Consider the following 17,297-nt stretch of genomic DNA (forward strand, 5'->3'; position numbering starts at 1 on the left):
AACACTGGTATTATAAAACGGCTTGTCACAATTCTGTCAGTGTTAGAAATTCATAACCCTGTCTTTAAAGATCACAACTATAAGTTTTTGGCATTTCCGAAAACTAATTTCCACATGAAGTAGTTTCTAACTGTGGTTTCATAAGTTCAGTGCGAGAAATACCTATTAAGGAGGCATCCTGTTAGCTTTAGAAGTTAAAGGACTTTACATTTTAGAGGAAAACTGTCTTTGCTTCAGGTTCCCAGTTCAAACTGGCCTGAAGCTAATTCTGTAGGATGTGGTACAGGGGTCCGGAAGGTGGATGGTGAGGTGCCCTCCTGTTTTATCTCCTCTACCAGCGAGACTTTCCCCAAAGCTGCTGTTGGCACATGGCCTTAATCAGGTCCTACTTCTCCCATCAAGACTTGAAATGCAGTGATTCCCAGGTACCAAGCCTTCCCCCCACTCACTTTCAAAACCTGCTGGTTTATGACCCTTGGGAGAATTTCTAAGGGTCAGACACTCCCTATACACCCCCAGATAAGTAAGATAGTTCCAGAAAACACTGAAATCTAGTTTGATTTTTTTTGAAATCTGTTACCAAGATGAGGAATAAAACAGGATTTCACATTATTTTAAGAGTTGAAGTGATAGGCCCATGCTAGGGTATCTTTTTGACATTCCCTCATTGACGAAGGGGCCCTGCTAAGAGTACCAATAACAAAACGGCTCACTTTGGAATTTTCTTTATATTGGGTTGAGAAAAAGAAATGTGTCCGACTTAGTAAAAAGGTCACTTTCAAATATCTGAGGTACAACAAGGAACAAAAAGAGAGGGAAAAAAAATCAATGAGGATTCAGTCTTACAGTCTGGTGAGTGAATCTGTCTGATTAGAGTGTTGGGTTGGTTTACACACACGACCTAGCACACATTTGGGTTTTTAAAGCCCTTTGGGATTCTCTGGGGGTGAAGAACTTGAGGCTAAATGCCGCTAAGACTGTAAAGTGAAAAAACAAACAAACAGAAAAACCCCAGAAGTCTGTGTAGTGACTGGTGCATTTGAAAGTCTGTTTGTGGCTTGCTGTTCCTTTGGGGGAAAGCTAAAGTTTTCTTTTTTTTTTTCTTGTAAAAAAATAAATTCTTTCATGATTTTAACTGCTATTTACAGATGTTTCCCCCCCCCCCCATCTTCTGTTGTAATTTTTAGGTGCTTCAGAACTGGGCCCTTTTTCAGACCCCAGGCAGTTCTCAAGCATTTCATCCCTCACTGAGAGCCGCTTCTCCAACCCACGAATGCACTATCCAGCCACCTTTACTTATACCCCGCCAGTCACCTCAGGCATGTCCCTCGGTATGTCCGCCACCACTCACTACCACACCTACCTGCCACCACCCTACCCCGGCTCCTCCCAAAGCCAGAGCGGACCCTTCCAGACCAGCAGCACTCCATATCTCTACTATGGCACCTCGTCAGGATCCTATCAGTTCCCCGTGGTGCCCGGGGGGGACCGGTCTCCTTCCAGAATGCTACCGCCGTGCACCACCACCTCGAACGGCAGCACGCTCTTAAACCCAAACCTGCCTAACCAGAGCGATGGCGTTGACGCCGACGGAAGCCACAGCAGTTCCCCCACCGTTTTGAATTCTAGTGGCAGAATGGATGAATCTGTTTGGCGGCCCTATTGAAACTTCCTCAGCAGTGGCCCAGCGGTCTCTGGGAGCCACGTCCCAAATGTATCGACATATACATATATAGAGAGTGCATATATATGTATATCAACTAGCCTATCTACAAAGTGCCTATTTTTTAGAAGGTTTTTTTTTTGGCATTCACTCACTCTGTCATGATCTTGCAACCCTCAGAGGGTAGCTCTTGAGAAGCAAGAGGCCCGAGAGAGACAATCCTAATCAGATTTCAGATCATTCTCTATTTAAACATGTGCCTTTGCGAGCAAACAAAGGAGAAAAGGTACTTCTGTTGCTGTGGTCATTTGGTCTGTTATCCTCAGTAACCTGTTCAGATGCCAGTTCAGAGAGGGGGACTCCCAAGTTCAGGAGGAAGAGCAGAGACGCTTGTCCCCTGTGCTTTGACACCACACCCCCCCGCAGTGCCGCTGTGTGTGGACCAGTGCCCTCGGCAGACCCGCTGACACAGCCGGGCCAGGTGCCCACGAAGGGAAGAGGGGCAGAAAGAACGCTTCCATCCCCGTGCCATCCATTCAGAGTAACTGTTCCAAACGTTGGCTTTCACACTTGCTGCAAGTACTCATTTGAACTGTTTGGTTCAGTTGTTTTTTATTTTAATTTTTTCCTACTTTAAGAAAGTGACTTCAGAAAGTATCGATCAGGATAGATTACTTTATTTTACCTTTTTATACTTTTTTTTTTTTCCTTTTCCCATTTAACCAAAAAGAAATCCGATCCCGGACTGCCCCCTTCCCACCTAACCCCTTCTTCTTTTATGCAAAACTGAAAATGGCAATACCTTATTATAGCCATAATGGTAGAGATAGTGTTTGCGTTTGGCTGTGTGTTATTTGTCTTCTTTTTTTTTTTTTAAATTATGAATATGTGTAAAATCTGAGGTAACTTGCTAACGTGAATGGTCATATAACTTTAAAGATATATTTATAATTATTTAATGACATTTGGACCCTTGAAACATTTCTTAGTGTATTGATATGTTGACTTCGGTCTCTAAAAGTGCTCTTTATTAAATAACAAATTTCTTCAGTGGGCTAGAGCCATATCTGAAATATTGCTAAGCAATTTCAGTTCATCCAGACACAATGTGATTTTTAAAAATACTTCCATCTCCAAATATTTTAGATGTAGCTTGTTTTTGTGATGTATGAAGGAAATGTTATGTTTAGTTCTTTTCAGATCTTTGATTGCCTCTAACACAGCTTTGCCTTTTAAAAAGCAATAATCAGAGATTTAAAAAAAGCAACCCTTAGTCCTTTATCACTTACGTTGCGCTTTGTCGGCATGAAATGCTGGAGTGATGTGGTTTCCTAATTTCTTTGAAATAATGATGACTCTTGTCATATTAAAAAGACAAGCACAAGTGAATCCTTGAACTGCAGAACAATGTTCTGTGGTTTCATAGTTAAAGCAAAACTCGACATCACCAGTGAAGACGTAGTCAGCTTAAAGCCACACATGTGGCTGAAGGATCAGTCGTGATACACACGGTACAGGAAAGCAAAACTGCCCCAGGGAGCGTTACCCAAAACGCCTTACCAAACAGTAAGTCAGGGGAACCCAAATCTGCCTTAGCCCGGGGCCCACTGGCAGCTTCCCACAGAATTTGCATTTAAAGGAGCAGAGTTAAGTCCTTGTCTTCCGGGAGCAGGGTCGTCTGAAGGAGCAGGCAGGTTCCAGCAGGCAGCTGATCTGAGAACATACAGGCAGTGGGGACCCAGAATACAGCCTCTGATATTCATATTTCTCACCATGGGGGGGCGAAGGGAAGGCAAAGCTAGGTGGAATTTGGTGTCTACTACTGCGTATGAATTTGAGCCGAAGCCCTCCTGTCGGATGCACTTTGACCACTCCTGGCGGCCACGTGGCAGATTCTCAAGTGTGGATCCTTGATCCAAGCCAGGACCACTTCACGACCCTACCAGGCAGATCCCCACCCACCTCCCCCACAGGTCAGGGCCCCTTCATTTAAAGCTTGTGCCCGCCCCCAGGCAGAACCTTATAGAGATTTGCCTCCAGCCCCAGAGGCCCCATGCTCCCCCGTCATCCATCGTCCAGCCCACCTCATAGAGCACCAAGCATCCTGGGACGGCTCGTGGGGCATTGGACCTGTGCTCCTCGCCTGGGAATTCACCCTGACTCCTCCTAATAAAGATCGAGGGGAAAACCAAGCCCAACCAAAACAAAACACTTTGCCTTCTAAAGGTTGTATACCAAGTATGCTTAGATAAATAAGCCACTTTTCTATTACTGAAGATGGAAGTAGTAATTGATACTATTTATTATTTGTGTGTGGTAGCTTGAAGCAAGCCACTGTCCATTTATTTGTAAGTGTAAAATATGTGTGTTTGTTTCAGTAGCACTTAAAAAAGCCAGTGTCTGGTTACACATTTCGATCTTAATTAATTGACAAAAAATGTTACTGCCAGTGCCAGCTGTACCCTATTTAATAAAAAAGGTACTATATCTGTACATTCTTTTTTTTAATGTTGAACGGGCTTTTTTAAGTTTACAGTACACATACTAAGTGACTTGAGGGATGCTTTTGTGTTGAAATGTTAGTATAGTGGCTGCAGGCAGCAACCCAGAAACACTTTAAAAGTTTTCTTTTTTTTCCTTGGGAAAAATTCAAGCACTTCTTCCTTCTCCCCTCACTCAAACCATTCCAATGGGGTAATTTACATTTCTTAGATCAAATTCAGCCCTTTTTTAACCCCGGGGGTTAAATTTTTCTTTTTCTTTTTTTTTTTTTTTTTTTTAACCAAATCCTTAATTTGCACTGGGTCACGTGTATGATTTGTGATTTCAAGACCAAAGCAAAGCCTTACTGCTACTGTGGAACCATGAACTAGCCAGCACTCTACTTCCTTCAGATTAAAAAGGCATGGTTTACAGTGTGACCAATACAGCCACTTTTTTAACCTGTTCTAACCTATGTCAGAGTTCCAGAACAGGTACCGAAGCTTTAGTTGTTTTTTTTTTTTGTGAAATGACATCCAGGTTGGAACTGAAAGGCTCAACAGTATCAGCTGTGGTTCACTCTTCAGGCCGTCTTACCCCCACCAGGGCCTTTTAAAAGTGAGCAGAGAACTGTACACCATTGGGGCCCGTCCATTGCAGATTCAGAGGGGAAGAGATGTGTGTGCTGGCTGAAAGAGTTCCCTCCATTCCCAGGAAAGGGACTGACTCAGAGTCTAGGTGAATACATGGAAACACAAAGCATTAGCAAAAACAATAATTATACCTATGACATTCGAAAGAACCATAATAAATAAAATAAATAAAAGACGACTCTTCCAAACCTTGAATTTGTTGTTCTTAAAAAGATAACACATTTGAAACATATTTTCTATGTGAGAATTTTTTAGATGTTTGTTTACTTCATGTTTACAAATAACTGTTTGCTTCTTCATGCAGTACTTTGAAGTATATCAGCCAAAACCATAACTTACAGTAATTTCTTAGGTATTTTGAATAAAATTCCATTTTTTTTGGATATGCTTTACCATTCTTAGATTTCTGTGGAACAAAAATATTTGTAGCATTTTGTGTAAATACAAGCTTTTCATTTTTATTTTTTTCCAGTCGCTGTTGCCCAAGATTTGCTTTCCGTGCACATATTGTACAAATTCTGCTTTGTGCCACAGGTCATGATTGTGGATGAGTTTACTCTTAACTTCAAAGGGACTATTTGTATTGTATGTTGCAACTGTAAATTGAATTATTTGGCATTTTTCTCATGATTGTAATATTAATTTGAAGTTTGAATTTAATTTTCAATAAAATGGCTTTTTTGGTTTTGTTATGTGTGTACACTGGGTCTTTTCTCATCCGCGGTTTCTTCTCTAGTCTGACGCCTACTCCTGCCTACACCTGGGCACTTATTGGTCGTAGGACTTGCCAGGGCTGGATGAGAGCAGAGATCCTATGTTACTGGTGAGAGGAAAACCGTCTTGGTAAGCGCTGGGTTCTTGTTTTGTCCTACCCCTAGAGAGGGGTGGGTGAAGAGTCTAGCAGTGTGCTCACTTCCTTATCAGCCTGTTGTCTGAAGGAAGGAGTGCTCACCCCATCCTTGGGTAAAGCCCCTTATTCCAACCAGGGCACGAGTCAGGGTAGAAAGACAGCAGCCTCGATGGTTCCATGATGCGAATCTCTGGGCACATGAACGGGGCCGACAAGTGAACCCTTGACTGTAGTCACAAGAGCTCAAGCAGCCCAGCCGTAGGGGGTAGTCTGTTTTCCTTCTGACATCTCTTTTGGGTTCTTAAACAGAAAGTCAACCAAAGACAAGGATGAGTGAAAACGGACCTTGGCCTGGAGAGCTCTAGCCTCAGAAAAATTCTACTACTAGTGAGGTTAACTCTAGTTTGGAGACGTTTTTTCTGGGCCACTGTTTATTTTTGGTAAGTCCCTCCCCTGCGAGAAGGTCGAGGGCCTGGGGTAGAGCGGTTGCTTTCTTTCCGTCCCCGTGCTGTCCGTATGCCTTGGCTTATCACAGTTCTAGAGAGGGACGGGGAAACCTCGGTGCCGACAAGCGCAGTCACTGGCGGGGGGGCCCACATCACGCTAGGAGTTAGAGGCTGCCTTTTAGATCTGCTCATTCTTACCCCTTTGGCACTGTTTTCTGAGAGATCTTGGAAACAGCTCATTTCTAAGCCTGGGAGACATCCTAAAAGCACTTGGGTGAACTTAGGCCAGGGAACTTGTTTGCAACTCTTTGAGGATGTATATTTATTTATCCTTTTAAATTAAACATCTGTGTGGCTTTAAAAGGCACTGCACGGGAGGTGGGCATGGTGGCCTTCTCGGCCTCTCCAGCTTTATCCCGCAGCAGCAAATCACTCTCCTCCTCGGGGTCTCAGTTTCTTGGTTTACGGAAAGGCACTGGGCTAGACCTTGGCGCTACTGACATTTCAGGCTGGATAATTCTTCGGCGTGTGTGCAGGGAGGACTGTCCTGTGCATTAGAGGGTGTTTAGCAGCGTGCCTGGCTTCTACCTGCTACATGCCTGTAGCGTCTGCCCAGTCGCGACAATGAAAAATGTCTCCAGACGTTGCCAGGTGCTCCCTGGGGGGGCAAAATCGCCCCGATTAAGAATGACTGGGCTAAAGGCTCCCACTTCTTAGGCTTTCTGGACAGAGCTGGTGCGAGAATACGTTGCTCATTGAAACAGGACGGCCAGATAGGAGACTGAGGGACTTCCCGGGGCTGGATGCCCATCCCCCTGCCCCGTCCCTCCACCTGATGGCACCCTGAGGGCTGTATGTGTTGGGACAGAGGCCCCTGACTCTCCAGTCTGCACTTCCTCCATCTTCCCCGCTTCACGGGCCCTGCAGCCAGCGAACAGCACGGCTGTGGGGCTTTGCTAGGCCTGGCCGGCTGGGCTGTATTTATCATGGCCGCTTCTGTTTCTCACTGGAAACGACAGGCGGAAGAAGAAAGCAATTTCTCCAGTGTTTTTGACCCTTTGTGCCCCCTGCCCCACAAATATTTAATCATCAGACATTTCTTGGAGAGTGGGTGTTTCCTGTTAACTCGATCCCGGCCGAGACTGGCCCCATAAACACCTCAGCTCTCTGTCGCAGAGTTTATTTGGCTGGGAAATGGGTATTGCCGTGTAAACAGGAAGCCCCCTGAAGTTATTATCTACAGATGCGGTTGAAGAGCCACATGTTTATGTTTATGGGATTTGAGAACAGTCTGAAAAGGCCAGGGAGGAGGTAGAGGAAGCCCTTGTTCACAGGGAGGGCAGGGCCCACAGATCTGCACGTGTTGATTTTTCATCCCCTCTGGAAGCGGGTGGTTCATTGCACTGACCCAGCCAAGAGCCAGGGTGCAAATGCAGGTACCGGCTGGTCTGATGTAAGCAAACAACCCTACCTAGATGATCAGGTTAACAGTGGGCAATCCAGTTTCAATCTCTGACCCAATCACTTAAAGCCATTTTAGAGACCTGTCCTAGGAAACAGGGTTTTTTTGGTGGGGGGGGGGGGGAGGGGAGGGGCGGGTGGTATGATAAGATCGCTATCTTACAGGCTCTAAGTTTTTCTGGGGACAACTGACTTCCTCCGTTTCAGTGAGCGCGGGGCAGCTCTCCTGTGAGACCCCAGGCAAACACACGCATTTGCTCCTCGAATCGGGTCCGACGGGCTCGGGAAGGATCCTTCGAAGGATGCCTGAGCTGTCCGGGTGTTGGTGCAGAGGACATGTGGGTGACAGCTGGTTGCTCACTGGTGCTGGGGGCACCGGGCTACTCCAATCCCTGCTCCACCACCTCTGCTCTTCCTTCCTGGGCTCTCTCCTTGGGTCTGCAGAAGATGCTTAAGTAAGGCCAGCTAGTAACCAATACATGGATGGCTCTCATTTAAATTATGAGCTCTGAGCAAAGGCGAGGGCATCTCCCTCCTCCTCCAGCTTCTGTGTGGCTCCCCTGGGGCTTCACAGCATTCAGTCGGGAGGCCTTGGAAATGAAATTTTTAAAAAAGTAATTCATCAAAATTTGGCAAAGGATCCACTGAAGATGTAAAGGGCAGTATACTAAGGGGCGTTTGTGTGTGTGTGTGTGTGTATGTATGTGTGTGTGTGATGGGTGCACGCACACCTGAAGGGAGGGAGGCGGGGAGGGAGGAGGGTGGAGGGATGGGAAGAGGTGCCAGAGCAACCTTCAGGGAAAGAGGAAGCTCAGCACACACACAGATACCCCTTGACACAGCATTTATTTGCCTCAAGTTCTGCAAAAAAGCACACCATCCCACAAGCAATTACTCTTCTTCAAATAGGTTATTTAGAAGGGACAGGGGACACTGGACGCCTCCCTGAGATGTCAGGAGCACGGTGACATGAACATCTAAGAAGGGTTATTATTCATGTTTGTAACGCATTTATTCACAAGCGTTTTGTGATTCAACCGGCCCTGCTGTCCTGGACGGACATGCTCAACCAGTTGGAAAGCAGAAGGATCAAGTTTCTGGAAACTCACTGAACTTTTACTAAAATTTATTTTAATTTCATTTGCTTATTATCTTGTTGCAATGACGTCTGACTGCTCAGTGGGGTTTTCTGGAAAACCTGCTTTATGTTTTAGCATTGCAAAGGTAGCTCACGTCATGATTGCTGTCTTTTTGTCCCAGGTCTTTCTGTGCCACTCCACAGCCAATAGGATGGAAAGAATCCCACCCCTGCCCCCCACCCCCCAACCTGTCATCCTTATAGAGAAACCAAGACCATCTAGCAAAATGCTAAAAAAATAGGAGTAGGGAGGGATGGGGATGAGCAAAAGTTCTTCCACACAAGCCCTTCAAGAACTAGTTTTGTCTTCACAACACTAAATGAGACCAGAACACAAAATTGCAACGAGGTCTCATGTGGCCCTGTACTCCTTCCGCCTTGGGACATTTCTACTGGAGAACCCAAAGTACCAGAGGTAGCCCAGATGCGGGGATGGAAGGAAGATAGAGTGGGGTCAGTGGAGTTAGGAGATACAGGATACAGTGGCAGAGCTGAAGGGGGTCTTTGAGAGCTGAGGGTACCAGGAACTCCCAAAATGCAATCGGATGATGGATTGATGTAAATGTGCAAATGTCTTATTTAAAAACAGCAAAAGCAAACACACAAAACCGCATGACATGTGTAATCGCGGGAGCCTTAATACAACGGTTTTATGATTTAAATCTCCTTGGACATCCTTTCCTTCCTAAATTAGGTCATTTATTTTTTTTATAACTGCATCCATCGCTGACAGTGTAACAACTCTGGCCAGTTTCACTTTCTGTTTCTCTGTGAGTTTCTCTCTATTCTTCTGCCCTGAAACGAGAGGAGCCTTTTGTGAGAATCATGACATATTCCAGCAATGTCTTAGCCCGATTCTGTTTTTCTCTAACAGTCATTTAGTATTGAAATCTTGAAAATCACGATGACCTTTCTCCTTTTAGCAGTGTGCTCAGGGAGTCTTTCTGGGTGTGGATTTGGGGGCATAGAAAATCTGACTCCTTATCAAGATCTTATTAGTGGTTTTACAGATGAGAAATGCAGAGATAATTACTGAATGTACTTCTCCACCACAACTTCTGGGACACACTGGGAACTCAGATTGTGCGGGGAGAGGCCGATGGGCCAAATTTCTGTTCTTCACCGGCATCAGAGGGAGAGAAGGATCCAGGAGGGAAGAAAGGGCGGAACTTTAGCAAGGAGTTAAGTGGTTAATGGGAACTCAGTTTTTTTTTTTATTGGCTAATAAAACCTCTCAGGGTTTTTCATATTATACGGTTCCTTCAGGCTCCTAGCCCAATGCTTAAAAAAAGCAAAAGACAAAAACAACAACAAAAAAGCTGGAGCCTGAATACCGATGCAGCCCCAGTCTTGTTTACTTTTTCATTTCCGCAGTTGTAAAAAAAAAAAAAAAAAAAATTTCCTCTGGTAGTTCAACTTTATCACACAGCGGGAGCGGGGCAGTGTTTGAACAACTCCAGTGATTCCTGCCTCCCAGTGAAAGGAAAAAGTACACTCCATCTCTCTGTTTCAGAAAGAGGAGACCACGATGCAAATGACAGATGCATTGGGAAATTTTAAAATGAAAGCCTGGGTGGGGAGGTGGGGTGGGGAGAAGGGAGAGCAGATATTGAACCGAAACCCATCTTTGGAATCCTGAATGCAAATATCTCTGTCCTTTTCTTGCCAGTGGTGCTGTTCTCCCAACGGAGCAGGATGTTCTTGTTTTTAATAATAGCCAGACCAGATGCTAAATTCTCCTCGGCAACATGCTGGAGAAGTGAGAAGGCAAACAGCTGATTCCTGTTAAGATGAACACCAGGAGAATAAGCCAGAAAGTATGAGAATTCTCTGGAGGTTTTTGCTTTGTAAACCCCCGTTTGGCAGGAAGATCACAGAATCCTAGCTGAAAACACAGTCTGTCCTCCTGCACCCGTGCCTCCTTCATGCTGCTTGCTGGGGGCCTCTGAGTCTCCTGCCTGCTGTCCATTCAGCTCTTTCCTGAGTTATCCAGAGGACCGGCTCCCAGGTGCCCCAGGAGGGAATAGTCGGAAGCCCCGAGCCCTTTGGCTTTCACCGACTATAAAAAAATACTCATCAATAGGAGGGATTTTTTTACTTGCTCCTTGCCATAGAAAATAGTGAAATCCTGAACCCAAGCCAATACTTTTAAAATGGCATCTTTGTTCCATCTTTTTCACTCCCTTCTTCCCCCTGTCAGAGTCCATCAAATCTCGCAGTTCTTATTTTGTTTTAGAATACGCCACACATGTAAGACGCTGCTTTCTTCTTTCCCAGGGAGCTGCCAGAGCCGCTGTGGGGCTCTGTGGGGCAAGGCTGCACACTGCTGCCGGCTCATGCCACCCAGAAGTTGCTTCCCAGAGAGCAGGGGTGCCTGGTACTCCCTGACTGTCTCTCCTTGGGGCTTGCTGGAGTGAGAGAAGGAAGGGACGTTAGGAGCAGGTAGAGAGGCTCGTACCGGTAATCAGGTCCAAAAAGTCCTTCTTATGGCCTTTCTTCTTCCCATCATCCTCCTAAACCCTGGTCCTTCCTTTTCCTGCTTGCCGCTCCCTCCCCTGCAATGCACAAAGGACACCCCGCAACTATTTTCTCACAATTTTCGTCCTCTGTAGCTGTCCTTGAAGTTTGCTTGGCCCTCATCTCACTAATACGAACATCCCGGGGAGAAAGGAGTGGAGACAGAAGATGATTTACCTCCTTCCCCTCTTGGGATGGCACTGATGGCCATTGTTTTAATTTCCTCTTGGGGAAAAGTTGTATTTGGTACTGGTAATGTGATCAAATAATAATAATAATAATACTTAACACCATTTAATTTTCATGGCACACTGGACTATGCCCTTGGCACTTGGCTGAATGTTTCACATGACTTATCTCAATCTTCTCAGCAACCTATGAAGAAGGTAGTATTGGTTTTATCCCCATTTTACTGATGAAGAAACTGAGGCTCAGACTTGCCCAAGTTACACAGCCATTAAGACTCAAGCCTAGATCTGCCTGATTCCAGAGACTATCTATATTCCTAAGCTAAAACTTTAGACACAATCTCCTTTATCATCTGTATAATGGAGAAAGTGAATGAGTTAATGAGATATGAGGACGCCTAGCAAAGTGTCCACAGCATAGTAAGTATAAAACTGATGGGACCTATTATCGTTACTCATAATAACTAAGATGATTCTCTTCAAATGAGTCAATAAGGTTTCCAAATAGTTTGAATCACAATAGAGCTGGAGCCCCAAGTGGAATGCTTTTTAAAAAATATTCTTTTAACATTTAAAAAAATGTTGCTCTTCGAAAGTAATTATTTTTCTACATATTTTATAAACTAATTTTCTACCAAACGTCATGGCTAAGTTTGGCAATTGGTTTACCATGGGTTCTTCCCTGTAGGAACTCAGAGACATCACATCACATAAACTATAAATTTAAAACACACAGGCACATTCAGAACAGAAATGTTGACCCTACCCCAACCTCAATCCCCAGTCTGTAATCTCTTCCAAGGTTTTCCATGTAGGTGTGTTGAGTTTCATGTTAATTTTGTTACTGCAAAAGGTATTAATGAACCTAATTTGGCAGCATTGACCGCATCTTAGAAGAGAAAGGCCCAAGCCAAGAAATTCCTGTCAACTTCAGCTCTTTCGTTTCCAGGAGTGGCTCTGGGATCCTTCTTACCACCTGATGAAGGGGCAGCACCCAGATCCCCCATTTCTGAAATGCATCACTAAGAGGCAGTGCTGTGTACTGGAGAGAGCTGATCCTGGAGGCCCCAGGCCTGAGATGGGATACCTGGTGTGTGCACGGCTTTGTGTACTTGTGCAGCGGCCTGGAGGAGCCTGGGAATGGGGTGCCAGTGTTCTCTGCCCTAAATCATTTAAATCTCTTTAACTGAACAAGTAGGCTTCTCTCCAACTGTTTTAAAGCATTTTATAGACTATTTCCTTACGTTTACTTTATATGGAATTAATATCCCATTTTCCTGAAATCCCAAGAGAACAGAAATGACCTCTCTCCCTCTCACTCTCTCTGCCTTCTTTTCCTTCTTCTTTCTGAAAATATTTATTGAACACCTACTCTAGGCAGAGCAGTATGGTGGAAGGCTTAAAAAAGCACCATTACAAAGCACCTTGGAAAGCGTCTCTATTCAACTTAATCCATCCCAATAAGAGGTGTTTGTCATGCCATTCTTTATTTAAGCGAATTCATGAATGTTTCAGGTTGCCCAAAACAGAGATTAAAAAGTTAGTGATTAGTTTCTAGAGACAATTTGGATAGTTTTGATTTCTGCTTATAGCCAATTTCATTTTCCATTTTTCATTTCCTGAAACACTCAAGTATTTGTGAGATACTTGACATCTATATTTAGTCATACATGCCTTTCATTTCTACCACAGTATATGGGAGGCTTGGTGTTGAAAAAGTGGATGATTTTCATATAATCAGAGGGGGAAAGCTGGTCTTCTATTTTCTCTTTCTTGTTGTCACAGTCATGCAGCCAACTCTGCATTAAGGGGTTGAGTGGTATATTGAAAGAGGGAAGCAGAGGGAATTCCCTGGCGGTCCAGTGGTTAGGATTCTGTGCTTCCACTGCAGGGGGCACGGGTTCAATCCCTGGTCGGGGAACTAAGATCCCATATGTCATGCGTCGTGGCCAAAAAATAAATTAATTAATTCAAAAAAAAAAAAAAAGAAAGAAAGAAAGGGGGAAAGCAGTTAGTGGCAAAATGATCTGGGTTCCAGATCCCTACCAACTAAATGTGTGACCTTGAACAAGCCACTTAACCTCTCTTGACCTTCTCCTTAAATGTGGGCAGTGATATATTACCTTCTAGATGGTATGCTAAGGTTCCATGCAGCAACTCTTACCTATAGATTTGGAGTAGCTTTTAGAATGGAGAAATTATGGGGAGTTTTAAGAGGCAGGTAGAGTCTGCCTAGCATTAAGAGAGAGAACGAGGTCCATTGTTTCTCACAGAATTGGCAAAAATGGCCAGTTTGTAGAGGATTAGTAAATGAAACCCCAGAGAGGTCAAATCACTTACGCAGGATCACCCTGTAGACAGATGAGGGGACGTGAAGGGTTGGAATCTATTTCCAAGCCGTTCTGATACTCATTCACTGGAAGAGACATTTCCTTCCTTTATAAGAGTGGCTTCTTCTGTGTTGTCTTTTCATTAAGCACTTATTTACTTTTGTACTTTTTATGAACCTATTTCCATTTTTTATAAACTCATACTGATTCTGTTAAAAATTTCTTATACTCATGTGAATTAATTTCCAACGTACGAATTTCCAACATACCATACTCCAGCTCACCTTATTGAAAAAGACCTGCTATGTATGACTTCATTAAAATCATAGATAAAGCTCCCAGGTCTGACTTAGTGAGAACTTCAGTCTAAGAGCATCAGTGTCATTCCTTCCTGGATAAAGATGATCTATCTGTTGGCAACATGGTTCAAGCCGATGTCCCTAGGCCCCCTTGTCCTCAATGCTAAGGGTAGATGTCATGACCTTGTGGTGGTCCGAGGTCTTTCTATTCGCTCTTTCATGCTCTGGCTATAGAGACGCGGCCACACTCTGGACTTCATTAACACGATATCCTAGCCATCTAAACAAATGGTACATGACAGCTCATCGTGAAAAAAGATTTTCCATCTCAGTTTTACCTTTTATCTACTTACTATCTGAGTTACCTATAACCAAGATCTCTTCAATTTTAAAGATGCAAGAAGAAAACCGTTCTAGTGGGGCAAGGATGGAAGACACAGGTACTAGGTGTAGTGCTATCACACAAAACTTAGAACGTGATTAATCATCTGATGCCTGTTTAATCATAGACACAGACTTATTGTTCCCCTTGATTATCAGACACAAGTGCAAAGCCATTTACAGGGTGGAAGGAGGTGGAGGGCTAAGAAGAGGAAGAATGTGTAGCTTTACCCTATCCCTTGCTTGAGAGAATAGCTGTCATTGTTTGCTTCACAATCCCCAATTCTCATCTGACCTTGAGGGAAGGGCTGCGTTTTTATTCATTCAGTAAACACTGATGTAAAAACACTTCTTAGAAATGATGGGAATGGCAGTGAATGAAACATACCCCATGCCCTCAAGAAACTCACCATCTGCTCAGAGAGACAGAAAAATAAAGCTGTAAGTGACAACATGGCATAGCAGTGCCACAACAGTGATGTGAACCAAGGGTAGAGGAGCCCCATTCAGGCAGCAGCTCCTGGGCACAGCAGGAAGATGACACTTGAGCTGGATCTGGAAGGCTGAGTAATTCCTCGCCATTCTGGGTCTGCAGCTGAGCTCGTGTCAGCCCCACGTCCACCCTGCAGTGTGGTACCTGGCAGCAGATGGATCCCCACCATGGAGATCCCATGGACAGCTCTCCAGAGAGAAAAAGAGGGTGAGACGGCTGCCCCCAGCTCGTGGCCTTCGGTAGCATTCCAAATCACACTTCCACCGATAGGATGGGCAAGAGGGATTCTCACAGGCGTTAGAGTGAGGGGGGTGGGATGAGCAGTATCAGAACCTCTGTGGGAGACGAGTCCCACTTCAGAAACCAGATTCAATATCAGATCATCAAAAACCAGAGGAAATACCTATGTTATCAAAATATACAACATGAAGAAAAAAACGTGCGATCTTAATGTTTAACAAAAGAAAGTACCACTATAAAAATGTCGAGGGATGACAGCACAAAATATCAAATTTTCAGGACAAAGTATAGATATATTTTATCCGATTGCTTGTTCAACCTCTACTACCAAGTGGACCGGAGTCTTGATGAGAAAGGGAGGGATGATTTGGCACATCGGACCCTTCAGCATGCAGTAGCGTGACAAGTATAAATGGTTGGGAGATGTTGACGCTCTGGATGAGACACAGTCAAAGAACTTCACGAGAGTTATGCTCATGACCGACCCTGCATAAAACTTTAAAACCGTATTTTGGGGTCTTCTCTACCTAGTCCTCCAGACCCCTCTTTTGGAGGCCTGCCATGCCCCTGAAGGACCTCCCATGGACCCCGCATCTCTCTCCGAGCCCACACCAGTTACCCCTGCGCTGTGGACATCCTCTTTTATAAAACAAAACTGTCCCGACCCTCACCTTTGAGGAGTCAGTGTATTTGCATTTCAAGGAAGGTTTTTTGGAACCACTAAAACCTTCCTTCCAAAGCCACACACCCTGCTCAAAGAGCAGGAAATTTCCTTGGGATGATTTTTTTGACATCTCGTCCTGGGGCTGCTGCCTTCCTGCAGGCTAATCTCTTCCTTGTCCAGTTGAAAGCCAATCCTCATTCTTCTCTCTCTCTCTCTCTCTCTCTCGCCCAAGAAACCTGCCCTGCCCAGATTCCTTGAGGTGATAGGAGATCCGTGCTCTTAGCTGCTATGGGCTAGAGTGAAAATGAGGGAGAGGGTCCTGGTTCTACCTGAAGCTTACGTCAGGGGCCTTGCATTTTATTCCTGTCTCTGCAAGAGGCAGTTTATTGATTAATGGAAATCTATTACAGTTATTAGAGCAAATAAAACACATGCACACACACATAAATCCATCTCTATGCCTCCCAAACCACTGGCTGGCGAAGCGAGTTCTATTTCCAGCCCTGACATCTTGCCCGTTCGTCATTCTCCGTCCTGGCCACATCAAGTTCCATCAGGTTTGAGTTTATTGGCTACGCAATGACGTTTATGTTGTCATAGAAATTAACCTTGATGGACAGGGATACGGCCAGGGGATCAGGAGAGCTGGGCAGCCTCGTGCTGTTGGCATGACTGAGATGTTAGGGTGCCTGGAACCCTCTCCAAGAAAAATCAAAGCTGGCTCTTTGCAGCAGCAAATGAGAGCAACAAGACACTCCCGAGGGATGGGGGCTGGGAGGTGATTGTGAGCCATCCCTTTCCCATTCCCCCCAACCCTCCCGGTGCCCCCCTGGTTCCAAAAATCCTTCCTCGAGCCATGGAGGCAGGGTGGGGAGGCCTGAGGTTAATCCGCCCTTCTACAGTTCGTGGTTAGCTTTCGTAGGCTCTTGGCTGTTTGACAAAGTTGGATAACAATTCAATATTTCTTACTGAAATACTTGACCTTATTGTTAGTATTTGTGACAAGGGGAATTTAAAGGAGCTGCAAAAACTGCAAGCAAGTGTGGCTGAGAAAGGCCAGGGTATGCCACTGACTAGCGCACAGTTTCTTTTTCTGACAACTATAAAATTTAGGTGAAAACAGGTCAACATTGATGTTGGCAAATGGGAAAGCCAGTTCTATTGTTAGCCAATGAGCTTCAGATATAAACGTAAGTCTGGTTCAATCAAAACCACGTTTGGTTTTAGACACTAGTGATGTGCTTTCTATTAAAAAAAAAAAAAAAGCCTACTTATATAGACACACGAAGTAAAAATATTCTTCGGCCAAAAGGATTCTTTTCTAAGTATCACATCGGCTTGTTGGAGTACAAGACCTCTTTCATTTTCTTTTTAAAATTTGTAGGGGACATGCTCCCAGCATCCTCTTTTCTCTTTATTTTGAACTGGCCAGGGCTGTTGAAGATGAAAATCATATATTAAGAAAAATTCTGCATCGTCTGACATGGGGACTT

At 44.5% G+C, this 17,297-nt stretch overlaps 1 protein-coding gene across 4 annotated transcripts in view; it reads left to right on the forward strand.

The window, feature by feature from the left end:
• RUNX2 (RUNX family transcription factor 2) overlaps window positions 1-17,297 on the forward strand; it is a 227,034-nt gene that overhangs the window by 119,248 nt on the left and 90,489 nt on the right. For 3 of the 4 annotated variants that reach the window (XM_068557095.1, XM_068557096.1, XM_068557097.1), the window contains one exon: window positions 1,188-5,487. The exons of the other annotated variant lie outside the window; for it this stretch is intronic. In XM_068557095.1, coding sequence (XP_068413196.1) covers window positions 1,188-1,666 — 479 coding nt within the window. In that variant the 3' untranslated portion in view covers window positions 1,667-5,487. Of the gene's footprint in view, window positions 1-1,187; window positions 5,488-17,297 lie in introns of those variants that run through there. 4 annotated transcript variants of the gene reach the window in all.

The sequence above is a fragment of the Eschrichtius robustus genome, chromosome 12 (assembly GCF_028021215.1).
Source record: "Eschrichtius robustus isolate mEscRob2 chromosome 12, mEscRob2.pri, whole genome shotgun sequence".
Taxonomy (NCBI): Eukaryota; Metazoa; Chordata; class Mammalia; order Artiodactyla; family Eschrichtiidae; genus Eschrichtius; species Eschrichtius robustus.